At 38.3% G+C, this 16400-nt stretch overlaps 1 protein-coding gene across 2 annotated transcripts in view; it reads right to left on the minus strand.

The window, feature by feature from the left end:
- The window catches only part of WDR70 (WD repeat domain 70), a 144301-nt gene that overhangs the window by 108255 nt on the left and 19646 nt on the right, over positions 1 to 16400 (minus strand). For both annotated transcript variants that reach the window (XM_088054208.1, XM_005527972.3), the window contains exons 2-5: positions 16263 to 16325; positions 16062 to 16145; positions 14377 to 14485; positions 8962 to 9160 (exon numbers count right to left, since the gene is read on the minus strand). In XM_088054208.1, coding sequence (XP_087910334.1) covers positions 8962 to 9160; positions 14377 to 14485; positions 16062 to 16145; positions 16263 to 16317 — 447 coding nt within the window. In that variant the 5' untranslated portion in view covers positions 16318 to 16325. The remainder of the gene's footprint in view (positions 1 to 8961; positions 9161 to 14376; positions 14486 to 16061; positions 16146 to 16262; positions 16326 to 16400) is intronic.

The raw sequence follows: 16400 nt of genomic DNA on the forward strand, positions 1-16400 counted from the left end.
TATCACCTCTTTCTGACACCTGAATTAATCTAGAAATACACACCTTATGGTAAGTGATGGGGAAGTATCACTATGTTTGCGATATCTGTGAAATACTTAACTGAAAAAAACAAGCTAGACTTTCTAATATTTCCATGAAAATAAATCTTATCAATTAGACCTCTAGCTCCTGCTTTCATTCTAGATACCTGCATTAATTAATTGAGTCAAAGAACTCTTCAAAGCCATTTTTTTCCACAATAAAGTTTTGGTCATATGTAGAAAAATAAGTTCTATTCCTGATTTCTATAGCTGTTCTAGAATTTATTTCCTGAATTGTCCTGGTTCTATGCCAGTTCAGCATGACAGGGCATGGACAAGACACTATACTACTCAATTACACCTCATGTCAGCGCCAGGGATAGGGCAAAGGGACTCTTCAAAGAGGAAGGGCGTACCTTTTCCAGTCACCAAAACTTCCAGTCAACTTTGCTTAACTGTCCCAGGTGTGGAGACCATTTTCCATGTGAAGCACCTTCTCCCTGCACACTCTGATTACTACTATTCTTGCTGTTGCTCTTTGCTTTCATATCCATTGCTGTTTCCAGTAAATTGTTCTTATCTAAACCCCTCTGATCTCTGCCTTTTGTGTGTCCCACCAGAGAGAGGGAGGGGAGCAGCTCATACTTTCTTTTTAATGGGAGTACTAAATTGGGGAATACCATTCCCAAATCACGACATGGTTCATACTCATTATTACATGAAAGATGACCTAAGGGGCTTCTGTACTGCAAAAGGTCACTATGTCTGAGTTCAACCCTTATTTAAGACCCTGTGTTTCACCACATGAGAATGCTCACTGAAATTAATTCCACACATCCAAATGATCCAAATCAAAATCTGGACATAGTTCTATTTGCTCTAAAAACTGTTCCAAGCTAGCTGCTAAAGAGGGCTGTGGAAACTATGTCGGACTACTAAAAGTTCCAGGAAGGCTGGTGTGCATCTGTGGTCACTGTCCCTCTATGCAATTATAGGGGGGAAAAAAAATTTAAAAAAATAAAAAAAAAAAGAAGAAAGAAGCATATTGATGTTAGCTGGCAGTACTATGGTTAAGCAGACTGTTCCACTCATGAGTTCTTTATCTCCACCTTGAGAACACACTTTGCTGAAACACACCATACACTTTCATTTATTTAACATTGGTTAACTAATTAAACTTGGAAATAAAACTGAATGTCACAAATAACCCTCTTTCTCGTTGAAGCACACTAGGTTTTGTCTGTGTCTTCTGCCTTATTAATAGTATATAAGCAAAGTTACCACTGAAACTTTCATTAAATATGCATATTCACTCCTACTCACAAAACTGGAGGTCTTTGTCTGCAGTCCCATGTCTGCAGTCCCACTGAAGTCAACATAACACTTACATGAAAATGGATATAATCATCCAACCTTAAATAATGATCATGAGCTTCATGAGAATACTATTTATTAGATATTTCCATTAAGCCCTATTTTAGAAGGCTCAATGGGAAGCTGCCTAACACTACCACATAAAGGTCTTGCCTGAACTATTCATTTTAAATTGGGAAGTAAGGGTTACGTAACATCACCTTTTTGCTGTTCTTACATATGACGCTTATATGAATGCAACTTTTGCTTAAGAAACTAATGCTCTTATATAAAAAGATGCAGGATCTTAGAAGAAAAATGAAAAAGAAGTCTCTATCTTAACTGTCATTAAGTAATTGAGACTTTTCAAAAAATTTTTCTACAGTACAAACGGATTTAAAACTGATAATGTGCAAAATTAAAATGCTCCTAAGTAAAATAAAGGAATAAATAGTTTACAAAAGCCCATTTCAAAAGTCTCAGGATTTCACAAAAAGCCATTGTTAGTAGAAAGTCATACGATTGATCTTTTATTATTATTCAGATCCTCTGGAGAAAGTAACTGTATTGGTTTATGAAAGGAAATCAGAAAAAAGTCTTTCTTCTTTCCATATTTGGTTATTTGAATATTTATTAATCTTTAGTTACAATGGCTTGTCAAATAAACATTCATGAACAGAACACAAGGTAATGCAGTAAAATACTATCCAAGATCTTAAGAATTTGAAAATAATTTTATTAGGCTTTAAAATACAAAGAAAAGGATCAGCAGGAGAAAAGGAAGGAAGTTCAGTGTGATTGTTGTGTGATCTGGATACTGTTAGCATCAAGTCTATACATAGTCCCTGTATACTGCTAAGTGCTCACCTGCAAATAAAAGACGCCATTGCAGCAGTTGTAAAACAATACGTGTGGTAGTCTCACATTCATACAAATCCAAAGCCATCTTTTAAACAAACAGCAGACATTCCTAGAGTCAACAAAATTGCTCTCCAAGGACTCCACTGGAGTGGTCTGCACTTCCAATAGTTTAACATAAATCATTTGTTCATCAAAAGTCCTGTGAAGACTTGTTTCGGGGAGGAAGTGTAACTGCATATCACTTACACTCTTCCTTCAAATCCAATCCTTTTAAATTATTTATTCATCCCCCCACCATAAATATTTCAAGTACTTGTTATCACCCACTTTATTTTCCCCTTGATTCAAGTAAGAGTACTCTGTACCTGTATTTCTCATTATTCTGTTTAGAGCACAAATAATTTTTCAAACAGACAACACTCACATGCCAAATACAGAGGCAAATACAGAGAAAACCTGCTATCTTCAATTTGTGCTTTCCATAGTGATGCCAACAAGGTTGAATACAGTGTGACCACTGCTGCTAGTTCCCCTGCCAAATTTTAAAAAAATTTATCCATTTTAACACTGATAGAAACAATATGCTATTTGTGCTTCTTTTTAAAACTATATTGAAAATTTGTTGCAACTGCCAAAAATGCATCTAGCATCAGGTAAAGAGGCAGTCACTACTTCATTTTGACTGAGTTTTTAGTTCTCAAAGAGTTAAGCTAATTTCAGTATCTTTACCTCCAAAGATCCCAACTTTTACTGGACATACAGAAAGTAATGTTCAGGATAGAATGTTCAAATACCATTGCATGTACCGATGTACAGCATTGCATTGCATATATCATTCCATGTACCACTGCAACTACCCATTGTTAAATAACAGTGATTCAAACGTGATACTCTTGTGATTCAGATAAACATGCAGAATACATGCTGAGAAAAACTTAGATTTTTTTTTTTTTCTTAAGGGGTAGATCATTGTACAGGCTCAAGGTTATGCATGCCTTAAACACACTTGGCAGAAAAAGGAATTAAAAGTCTAATATCCCTTCAAGCACCATAGAAGACACTACCTTCCACAAAATCTTCTGGCTAAAAAGAAGTCAAGGGTCTCGGTGGGTTGAGCATGAGGATCCCATGTTTTAACTGTGGAAAGTTTACAGACACAGCATATCTGGCCTTAAGATGAAGAACACCTTGTATCACTCTTAACAGCTCCCTCTTCAAAGCGGTACCAGCAGCTCTTGAAGAATGCTTTCTACAGGCTATACCAGCTAAAGCTGACCTGGTAAAGGGTCTCTAAAGGAGCTGACAAAAAGTAAAAACAGGACATAAGAAGATCTCTGAACTTCGTTTAAAAGGGCAGTAAAAACTATAATTATGTTCTGTATCACATTTTATTTAATACTTGTAAAATCATCTCTCTAACTTTGAAGCACCTCACAGTCAACAAATATATGACTTAATGTTCCCACAAAATACTTCTGGAAACAAACTCACAGGACTCTAAGTACCTTTCTGTAGGGAAAAGATTCTAAAACTTTTAATATTCTGTCATATTACAAATTAATTAAAATACCATTCACCAGAAAGCATGGTGTTACATGTAACAGAGAAGGCTTGGCCTTACTAAGTTCTGCAGAATTAAGCAACAGACATCTTGCAGAACACTCTAGAAACAGCGGGTAATCATGAACTTTGGGGCACTTGGTTGAAGAGGAGATGAGCAAACACCCCATGCCTTTTTTGAAAGACCAACATTCCCTAAGGGAATTAACTGTTAGCTTCCTCTCCATATGATGATCTCTGTTTCTTGAGTATTCCTTTATTTACAGCTTCTGTCTGATTCTCTCACATTGGAAGACAGAGATTGATTATTTTGTTTTCTTCTAATTTTTTCAGAGTTTGCAAATCTATTTTAACTAACTTTGGATATAATTTTTCTCAATCTTTGCACCACCAGTAGCCACATTCATGATCATTAAAAAAAATGCCACAATTTGTTCCAAGTTTAATATAAATAAAATACATTTACCTCATTTTCATTGTTAAGACCTAAGAACATAACATGCATATGAAAAGACCATTTGCTTCATGTTTATATAGGAAGGTAACACAAGCAAATTGCAAATAATGGTTAGCTGCTACCTATTTTTTTCTCAATAACTAGAATTATTTATAAGGTAATGTCTCTCACCTCAAAACCACACTTTTCTGTCTCTGTTGCATATAAAAAATTGCTTTGTTCAGCTTACTATACTTTTTCCTCTTTAGACAAGATGAAACATGACTGGGTAAATAACATTCAGCAGTTACAGGACAGACAATTCTCAGTCTAAATCTTACAAATCCTTAGGATGACTAAAAATTCCCACACCATTTATTTATTTTTACAACACCATAATTTTTAGTCTGGTACCATAGCCAAATTCTAATTGGAGCAATTACAGTCTATTTAAATTCTCCATCTAAATCAGCAGGAAATGGCTTTCTTCCATTCTGAACAAGTATTACCGGTATGTCCTGTTAAACTTCTGAAAAAAAAATTTAAAATATCTCCAAACAATTCTAAAACTGAACACAACTATGCTATCATTTTGGAAACAGGCCAAATCAGAGTACAGCCTTGGGCCATGAAGAGGCCCAAGGCTGTACTTTTTTCAGGGACATAATTACAACATGATTAGTATCCCTTTGGTGTTGCAGGGGGAAACAGTTCTCTGTTCCAAAGGAGAATGAACTGTAACTCAGCTCCAAACAGAAGGCAAATCCTTGCAAATCTGGCAAAATCTTCAACAGCAACCTTTACTGGTTGCCTCAAACCAGAAAAAGTGTGCTAACACTACATTAAGTTTTGTTAAAGATCTCAGCATATTTTCTAAGGACATGTATGTAGAAGACAGCACTAACAAATACTCTGTTTCTAAAGTCCTCTAACGCATGTCATCCATTCCCTTGAAAAATGTGTAGGTACTAGATTTAAATCTGTCTACCTACCAACACTGACACAACCACTCTTGCTAGTCTTTGTCCCTCTTCAGGTTTTAAGTGCACAGATATCAGACACACTCCCAGTGCATTTTGCCAGGGAAAAAAGCTGACTAAGCCTCTACCCTATTTCCCAAACAAAAATATACCACATGCAATATTGTCCTTATTATCCATTTGCCCTCTTGTAAAATAAGCTGTTTTCTCTTTTAATTACTTTCCTGAAATTTTCTAGAGAGGTTTACATCACAGGATAAACCATGCCTGAAAAACTTCACCCTACAGAAGATGTTCTGTTTCCTCCCTCCTTTCCCCTCTCAGCTTATGACTGTGTGAAAAATGGACACTGATGATCCCACCAGATTTTCACACCATTAGAAGAAAAGGCACCACAGAAAAAGCAAGTGCTGATCACAACTCAAATAACCAGCTTTAACTTTCCTCACTCTCCAAATTAATGCAAGGCTTTTAAATAAAAGAGGATACTAAACCAAGGGGAAAGTGTCAGGGGGAATTAATACCACATGTACCTACTGTCCTTAAAATGTATTAGATAGAGCACTATTCCTTACACTATTACAAAACAAGCACTGTAATGCATTTGGATAAATACTCACAAGCATAATGTGGTTTGTTAATAATCACCACTTTTTACATAAATGGAAGTGAATGATACTAAATTAGGAAGTCATTTAATCTCAATATTTATTGGTTAAGTGTAACTAATCATCAGTATCAACACATATTAAACAAACATAGAAAAATCCTTTAAAACAGCAACACAAAGACTTGCATATAACAAATGAACTTAGGTCAATTTGAGGGAAAAGAGTACCTCAAGTCACAATTCAGACATTTAATACAATAACTAAGGCTCTGTTACAAAAATTATGTTTGGTTTGCATTGCAGGTGATTTATGCAAATTACAAAAATGCGTTAACACTCAAAAAATACCAGTGCCAATTCAAAACATTCAGCAATTAATTGCAGTTAGTAAGTTTCCCATAAAAACACCAAGACGGAAGAAAATCGTCCATCAAAGAAAATAACTACCACCTACTCCTTCCACCTTAATGTTTATCCAGTAAAATAACTCATGTGAGCTGGGCAGTCTTGGGCCAGCCCTGGTCTCTAAAGTTGTCTGCCTCATAGCAAGCCAAATTTGACAAACATCTTTACTGACAGTCTGCCATAAGAAAGCAAAAACTGCACAAGCAATAGCGTAAAAAACCCCACATCTGACATCAGACTTGAGAGACAGTGGGAAAATGTCAGGATGAAGCCATTTTTGTGTATTTTATCTGTCATACAAAATTCACAAGATTTCATATTACAAATTATACACTGCAACACCTAGAACTACTGAAGAAAAATTTGATTCCTTCAGGATCGAAACCACAGACACTTGTGTTTTCAAGAAATTACTTCAGCAACAAAATATGATAATAAAAGAGAGAAACTCTCACACTACATCTGGGTAGAAAAATATTCAGCTTTTAGTTCCTCCCATCTCAGTTCTGCACCCATGCAAACCGATCACAGGCTATGTACAAGCAAAATAAAGGAATCACAGGGTTCTCACAACTGCAACACCTGCCTTCCTTGGGGCTTGCAAGATCATACTGTGATCACCAATCGATCAACAGGAAACCAGGAAAGCACAGCTGCTTCCTGATTCCCTGCACAGGAAAGAAAATAACTGAGTTCATGAGCAGCAGTAAGGGAAGGCTCTAGACCCCAAAGGCCTCTGGCATTCACACTGACACAAAATCTCCCCAGTTATAAATTAACTGTTTAGACTGAAAACCCACAAGTCTCATATTTCTGCTGCTCTGCTTATTCTCAACCAAATCTATTCTAGACTGTTTTGTAACTATTGTCTTAAGTTCAGACAAACTTAAATCACACCAGACTGCAAGTTACCTTTCTGTCTGAAACTTTTCATTAGGGTCTTTTAACTCTGGTTGCCAGTAACTTCACTTCATCAAGCCAGTTGTAGCATATTATTCAAATACGTATGAATAAAAACTAAATACCAGTGTCTTGTTAGAAATTAAAGCAGCCACTCAGCACAGTGACTACTGAGAAAGACAGGCTAACATAAAGTCAGCTGTTCCTGGAAATTGTTTTGCCTTTGGCATCCTGAAGAAGTTGGCAGAAAAGAAATAGTGATTTTAATACAACATGACCCAAAGCAACTTAAACCCACTGAGTCTATGACGCCCTCAGGAACAGACACCAACTCCACAGTGCCCTGACAGCTAAAAAGTTAAGACAATTTCTGACACAGGTCAACAGTGATTAAATTTAGGTTTTGTGTCATTCTCAAAGAAAATTCTGTATTTATCTCTGCATGGTTCCCTGAGACAGGACAAGTCATCTGCAGGGTACAGATAAAATCACAGGAGATATGGAACTAAAATGTGCAGTCTGACAATTAAAGAAATCCACAGGCAACAAGTGAATCAAATTAATTAGGTGAAGTGATGTAAATATCTAAGACACCACAATTTCCCACCGCTTATGCCCTGTAAGCAAGAAAAAACAAAACAAGAAAACTTTGTCATCACATAGGTTTAGGCTCACTCTAAGAATTACTCATGTCGTGACTTAAGAAGTTCCTCTAAAGCATTTAAAATGAGATCTCTAAACTTTAAACTGTAAGTTAAAAACGTGCAAGGTAAGAGATGTTATAGAAAAAGAAGAAAAAAACTGAATCCCTGGTAAAAACAAAAGAAAAATCAAAAGGAAAGCCTAGGGACACCTGGAAATTCAGGGTTTTTTAGTTTGCTTTACAGTTGTGTAACAGGACACACAGGTCTTCTTCTGTTACAAGATGGTTCAAAACAGCAATAAGTAAGACTGTTTTCACAAGACTTCTATCACTGTTGTTACACATGGAAACCATCACACAAAACCCAATGCCACAAAATATTCGATCCAGGCAGTTTTGAAGAACAAACATCAAACCATTAATCTTTTCGCAGAATGATCAAATAATCAAGGTTGGAAGAGACCTTTAAGATCATTCTGTCCAACACTGCACTACCACTGTAACCCTTAAACCACATCACCCAGTGCTAGATCCAGATGCCTTTTAATTAAATACAGGAAGGCTGGTTAACTGAATATCTGTGATACCAAAGTTAGGCTGTTAGGGGTTCTCAATTTCAACATAGATAAAAAAAATCTATACTCTTAACAACAAATAGGTCTGGCACTTATTTAGAAAAAAGCAAATCAAACACAAATAAACAATAAAAAAAACAACCACCCAACCAAAAAGCCCTCAGTTACCAGACTTAATTTCCTAAAAACAGTTCTGGCACAATTGTTCTCCCCAGATTCAAGCCTACCTCTGCCTCCTCTTTCTCATACAAAATTCTACATAAGCTTTGGGAAATAAACAATTTAAAATAGCCATATTAAATATTTATTTATCTAGTTCTTTCGTAACATGAAAACAAAAAAGTAAACAATATATAGTAATTGATGTTGAATTTCCCTTGAGACTCACTCATGCATATTTTTATTTTAAATCCTGATATTTTTAAATAAAAATAATTATTTTAATTTGATGAATTACCATTAGAAACACAGAAAAACTGCAAGAAAAACAGAAAACCTGCATTTTGAAAAAGTCATACATCACCTGGAAATTCCATCAAAAAGGAATGACACACATACAAATACAATCAAGAGCCCATTCAAAGGATTAAAACATTAAAGAGAAACAAACTACTTACATTATCTTCCTCCTCTGTATCATCATTGTCATTGTCGTCATCACTGTCCTTGAACCCAGGGGGAAGTGGTGGCCCGATGAATTCTTCATCATCATCATCAGTATCCTCAGCTGGACCTTCAGCAGAACTCTGGGATTGCACTGAAGGACCACTTAACGCCTCATTTGAGTTGTCCTCACTTTCACTACACACTGCCTCTCTACAAGGAAAATTTAAAACATTACTATTTGAAGAATATTGTCACTTCCACTATGATTTTCAGATAAAATACGTTAAGCACTCTTGTAAATCAGTAGACACCAAAATTAGCAGCAAAACGCACACTAATTTTCATTAACAGAATGAAGGCCCACCACCATCTTTTGAAACACTCTAAAGTGTGCCAAAAGTTACATTAAATTACCATTCTGCTGTTTCCCAAATCGGTTGCACAAACACATTATTTTTAGCACATGGAAATTTCTGAAAAGCTGAGTAGCTGTCTCTACGTTCGTGAAGTTTATTCAAAATAGCCGCACTCCCTCTGCTGGCAGTTCCCAAGCCACACCGCTTGAAAGGGCAGGTCTATTCAGAGAGAGCAGCTCAACTTTCAAGACTTTGTTTGGGAGCTTATATTTTCAAAATTTTTAAGTGAGAAGGCTGAAAAACATAGTCGTCTTTTCCTGTTTCTTTGTTAAACTATAGAGGTATTGTTTTGTTTGAGTTTTTTTAAAGTTTAGGTTATCACTTTAAAACTATAATAAAAAACACCGAAGTTCAGGAAAATAATAAAATACTAAGAAAATTGGTTCTATGTAATTGTTACAAAGAATGCTACCCTGCTTTGCCTCCAGAACCAGCTGTACAAGCAGGTGCTAAGTCGCACAGAAAAAAACATCTGTTGGATAAGTAATTGGAACTGTATTTCAGGAAGAAAAGAGAATAAACTAAAACCAACATGACTGAGGTCCTCAGATGCTACAGTGAAGAGCAGGGTTTGCCTGACAGCTTGTCTAATTTAAAGACCTAGATCAGAATATGATTACCAAACAAATCTAACTCAAATAAAAAGAGCTTCTCTTACTCTACAATAATTGGGCAATCAATATCCTTTTACCAAAGAGAAGGTTTTCCAGCATGTGAGGCACAAATTGGGTTCTTCAAGTAAGCTATCCTCAAAACTAACTTCATAATGCTATACATAAAAAAGCTGCATTTTGAAAGTTGATATTCATTCCTACACTAGCAAGCCACACATCTCTTCCCCAAAAGCCAAACCACTTAGTTTTGGAATGGAACCAAGTACACATTGTGCCAGTGAGAAAGATGTATACAACATAATGATTCAAGGAGGCCATTCCAGTCCTTGAGTCTCAAATTTTCAGATCTTTACACAGACACCCAAGAAGAGTACCTACCTTTCTTCCTAATTACCTTTCTCATTCTCTCATTTCCTGAGAAGGAAATTGATCAAATCAAACATTTCAGTATTCTGAGGGGCAGCACAGCCATTCTGCATGTGATATGGGTTGAGCTGCAGTGCAATTTTTCACCATGCTTCAAGCACAGCAGAGACAGCTAAGTACTCCAGCAACAGCTACAGGTATCCTCTGTGCTGACTGGGATAGAGTCCAACATAAGAACACACCAATGCAGCCAGACCAAAAGCCCATCTACTTTTTTGACAGCAGCTGGGAGTAGCACCAACAGAAAGGACAAAGCAAGTGGTGTTTCCCTTCTACTTCTAGTCTTACAATCTTACTCTACCAGGGGCTGTAAAGAAAGAAATATTTTGCCAGCCCTTTCCCAGGATTCAGGAAACTGTAAGGAATTTTTTTTGCTTTCCCTCATTATCTCCTCAGTGAGACAAGCTGTAAGAGGAAAAAAAAAAAAAAAACCAACTGTAATAGAGTACAGATGGCACACTGAGAAGAGTAATAATAAAAAACATTCTAAGAGTTGTGCAAGTATGTGGGCATATCACCCCCATGTGTTCATTCTATGCACATCACCCAATTTTCTCAGGTTTTTCCTTCTCATATACTAACAGATTCCTTCATTTCACATGGTGTAATTATTGTACTTATGCATAAATTAAGTACTATAACTACTGTAAATATTTCTCAACAGCAAAATAGTTCAGGAATAAATAATCATAAAATAATCCTTAGCTATATTTCACATCATTTTGAAGTGACTTTTTAACAACTGAAAAATTAGTATAAGGGCTACTCTGATAATTTTTAAAATATCAGATAATTTTTAAAAAATAAAATTCAGTAAAGTGTTGCCATTATCAGAGAATAAAAGATGCTACACATATTAGATCAATTTATAGTAACAAAAATCTTTATTATAAAAAGAACTAGAAAATCCTGTATTTCAGACTAAAATTGCCAGTTGCAGGATTGTTTTCAGAATTAAGACTGAGTCACAACAGCATATCTTTCTTCTTCAAAGAACTAAGCTACATATCCTTTTTTACCTGGAAACATAAAACTTCCAGGAAAGCTTTTCATGTTAAGCCCTTCCTTCTTAATGCCTAGTAAAAAGACAAAAAATAAGGAAAATTTACTATGAGCAGAACTCTGATGAGTTATCAGAGCCTACCTCACAACTCAGCATACTGATACATATTTGAATCTTCCTTTATAATAAGTCCCTGGGGGTCTCTCTTGTCAAGTCTATTAGAAGAATGAAATAATTATGGTAAGCCTCTGTATTGCCTACTCTCCACCTTATCAGCTATTTAAACTGGAGTTACCCATTTACAATACACAGTTGTGCTACATTTAAATTCTTGTCACCCTTCATTATGTCACCAAATGGGTATATGAGATCATCAGAAGCAAATGGAAGCACAGAGTGTTTTTCCTTGACCACAAGACGTAATATAGGATACAAAAAGTGCGTAATATATTGTGCAGTCAAGTGTTTTCAGTGAGAGCACCTAGGTTGTCCAAAGACCAACAGGCAAAATCAAAATTTTCTAATAAAAATCTCTTCAATCAGAAACTCTAAAAGTTTGTCTATAATAGCCAACCACATATAGGCCCTATCAGCCCAAAATATGCATATATAGAGTCTTGTATGGGTTGTTAAACTTCCATAGATACAGGAACCTAAAAATGTACAGCACACTCATGTCTGCCAGACCTGCCACACAATGGAGCTGTGTGGTCCCCACTGCCTTCAGCTACTTTTGATTTCCCAGAATTTCGTAATTTAAACTGTAAAAACTATAGCATATATTGTTTGTCAGTAACAGGCAAAAGTTTAAGAGTAAACTTCAGACTGAAGAAAAAAAAAGCTTTCTCTAACTCACCATTACTCCATAAAATCCACACACAGAGGTACCTACTTTGCCTTCTTTTTTATCAGGCATGAACAAGAACATTGTGTCTACAGGTGGGCTGCTAATAAAGTCATCACATGTTGTCATTGTATTTGCCCTAAAATTTTCAAAAAATACATGAACAACACAGCTCTTATTTTTAAAAAAGTACATAGAATAGGATCAAGGAGGAAGCAGCAAAATTGTCTATTAAATATACATTATGTCAATATTTGCAAATATTGACACATCTTTAAGAAAGATTTTTTTAAAAAAAAGTTTAAAATCAGTATTTCCATTGAAATACTTAAGATAACAAGACATATTCACACAAGCTAAATGAAAATCATTGTTAGGGGTCAGGTGTCCTTCTTTCAGTTGTGGCTCACCTGTGGAATTTTTACCTATTAGTTCCAGGGGGAGGGGGGACCTGACTGCGGGTACCTGCTGGGTACTTGAGAAACACAAAGAGTTCGGCTGGGCCAGGGGGGAAGGGGGCAGGAAAAAAGGAGGGAGGGGACTGTTCGGCAGCTTCTTCAGCTTTGAAGAATGACGCTCTGCTGGAGCTGTTGCTGTGGGGAGAAGGGAATTTCGCCATCACCCAGACAGAGCCGCTGCTTCTCCTTCTCCCCTCTTCGTTGGTGGCCTCACACCCCCTGTCCTGCCGGGACGTGTGGCAGTGCCAGGCACCGCCGCGGAGCTGCTGATACACCTCAGACACCGCCCCGGGATCTCTGCTCATCCCTGCTGATACACCTCAGACACCGCCCCGGGATCTCTGCTCATCCCTGCTGATACACCTCAGCCACCGCCCCGGGATCTCTGCTCATTCCTCTGCTGATACACCTCAGCCACCGCCCCGGGATCTCTGCTCATCCCTGCTGATACACCTCAGCCACCGCCCCGGGATCTCTGCTCATTCCTCTGCTAATACACCTCAGCCACCGCCCCGGGATCTCTGCTCATCCCTGCTGATACACCTCAGCCACCGGCCCGGGATCTCAGCTCATCCCGGCTGTTCCAGCCGACTGTTCCTCAGAGCCCTGCAGAAGCACGGGGACTGACTGACCGAGGGGGTTTGTGAAACAAAGCCCCTCCTCCATCCCTTCCCATCTCAGCTGAGAAAGCTATCACAGGGTCCCTGGTTGTGTTTTCTTGCTAATGCTGTAGTTATTTGTTGTAGTTCGTTTATTTAATTTTGTTAAGAATTTGTTAAAAACTTGTTGGTATGTTCCTTTTTCCTCCTGTTGATTGTATTGGTTTAGCCCCAGTTGTCTGTTATACAAATCCCCCCCAGTTTTCCTGAATGTTCCTCATCAATCACCTTTACCCTGCCCCATCTCCCCATCCATCACTGTAAACCTCTCCTTCCAGCTCCTTCCATGTATATCATCCCTTCCTCGATACGTTATTGGTTGTTATGTTGTATTCCCGCCTTCTTTGTATCCCCATTGGTCCCTGACATTGTAACCTCCTCCCCTTACCCCTCCCTCCGTGAGCTCCCATTGGACCCTGGACTGTGCCTGCCCCTGAGATAAAACCCAAAACCCCACGCACAGCGCCGCTCAGGCCTCTCTTCGGTGCTGTTTTGTCCCAGACCAGACCCTTGTGCTCATCCCCTCTCCCTCATAAACCTGTTCCTGGGAAGTACAGCCGAGTGAGTCTCCTCCATCATCCTTTTACCACCACCCACGACACCTGACCTGGCAGAGCCCGGCAGGATTCGGTGCTCTGAAGGTTCTGCAGTGGGATCGCCCTTCCCCTGCAGTTCCCCACTCCTGGTGACTGCCCGTGCTGGAGCAGCACTGTAGAGCTAGCCCGGAGCTCCGGTGCGGCCAAAAGCAGCGTCAGTTCTTGTTGTTTGTTTTCCTTGTTATACATACTAGTAAAGAACTGTTATTCCTATCCCCAGATCGCTGCCTGAGAGCCCTTGATTTCAAAATTACAGTAATTCGGAGGGAGGGGGTCTACATTTTCATTCCAAAGGCCAGCTCCTGCCCTCCCTGTCTTTCAAAACCGAGACACTCATGTTATCAAAACAAGCAAACATCCTCTTCAAATAAAAAAGCTGCTACATGGAATCTCTCACCACATCTATGTACCTTTCAGATAATGTGGACCCAGGTCCTCTTGCACTGGATGCTGAAACTGATGAATCAGTGCATGGAATTCTAAACTCCTTTTCAGTCTGGTGTTCTTTTTCACGGGCCTCTGAATAGGGAGAGCACAGAAATAATAAATAATCAAGCCTTTTAAAAATACTAAAATTACTGACTTGCTGAGGTCAGTAAGACAGTTTTTTTTCATTTTCAGACCGAAATTAAATACTTGAAAAGGTAACAGCAAATGAAGGATTTAACTGAAAATACTTTTTCATATATATTAAATTTTCATTGCTACTGCAATGATCATTCAACAAAAAATCAAAAAGACAATATAAACACCTCCCAGTTGTTCATTCATACATGTTATCAAATGTAAGTTAATTATATAAGGGTGCTGATACTTCAATTGTTTTCAACATTATACTAAAACATTATGATCACTTCAGAGAAATGTTGATGTTTTCATATCAAAGGGAAATAAATTAGTGCACTTAAAGTATATAGATGTGTAAATAGGTGGATTTTAAACATGGACAATAAACACAAAGTGTTGCTTACATTATTAGCTCATTTTTACTTCTCTAACTGAAAAAGAATCGTTATGGAACACTGCAGTTAAATCAAAGCAAACAAAAGCTTATATCTCACATTAAGTAAGAAACATTGTGTGGTCTGCTGTGAGGCAAGGAGGGGACATACTCAAGATGCAGGCCAAGATACCTTGACTTAAAAACAATGCAGTTTTGCAGTCACTTACCTAATTTCCCTACTAAACCAAAATACTATGTAAATAAACAATTCCTCATAAGGAAAGACAGCCCAACCTGAACAAGCATAAAAAAGTTTCCAACATGGACATACATTTCTGTGTTTAGATTCAGCCAACAAACACCAAAAAAAAAAAAAAATCTGAAATGAATTTTGCAATTTGTTGTATATTTGACTTTCATAGTGGCTTAAAGTCCAAAAAGTCAATGAGCCTTCCAAAGAGGTCTGATCTGTTCTGTATAGAATCAGAGCAATAAAAAAAATGGCATCACAATAAAACAAAAGGCATGCATTCTCCACAAACTGGCCAAGAGGAAAGAGAAAGCATGTACAACTGGTTGGCAAAAGGATTTGTAGAACATGAATGACTGTTCTCAGAGATCTTGTTTGAACTGATGTTCACTTGATGACAGGCAGCAAATGATAGCATTTTCTCCATCTCCCACTCTCGAAACAGCGCCCTCAAAAAGTGCCCACTCCCGGCACAGCAGCAGGCAGTGATACATTTGTGGACTGCTATACAACCTGCTCCTTGGTCTGAGACACACATATTTTCTTTGCTACTCTGCTGTTTCTAGATTAAAGCTGTCTGTACCAATTTCTCTTCCAAAAGAAATACACAGCTAAGTAAATGAAAAAAGAAAAGAGTTCGTGTGTTTTTCCTTGCAGATGCAAGTTATGCCTCACAACAGGAGCTCTGCACATGCACACTGCTCTAACACCCTCAGACAACATCAGCAAATTAATAACAGTTCTTCGAGGCCCAAGCTGTTCAGGACTGCCCTCCTCGAAAAAAATTGCATTTCTGTTTTTTTCACTACACCGCCAGTCCGAAATACTTCAAATATCTCCATGAGGAAGGAAATCAAAACATGTTTTAAAATGCGAGAGCCGACTAAGCTCGCACGTCTTACCCAAGACTTTCCTGCTCCTCTCTACTGCAGTTCTTCTCGTTTGCTCAAACATAGCTTCGAGGTCGAAAGTCCGAGCTTTCTTCCCTGGAAATGAAGCAAACGGAGATTGGAACACAAGCCCACCTGGGGCTGACAGGCCCCACGGCTTCACCCCTCGCTCCGCCAGCCAGTTCCCGCGCCCCCGGCCGCATCGCCACGCACCGAAGCCGGAGAAGCCCATGGTGGCTGCCAGTTCCGGGTCGGGCGGCCCCAGCATCTCTGCGTCTGCAACGAGAGGGGAGAAGAAACCACGGGGGTGAGCGAGAGCCGCGGGTGAGCAGGGTCCGCCTCAGCCGCGGC

This window comes from Pseudopodoces humilis, chromosome 4 (genome assembly GCF_049639895.1).
Source record: "Pseudopodoces humilis isolate 2021_Gansu_Grassland_sample_001 chromosome 4, ASM4963989v1, whole genome shotgun sequence".
In the NCBI taxonomy this organism is placed as follows: domain Eukaryota; kingdom Metazoa; phylum Chordata; class Aves; order Passeriformes; family Paridae; genus Pseudopodoces; species Pseudopodoces humilis.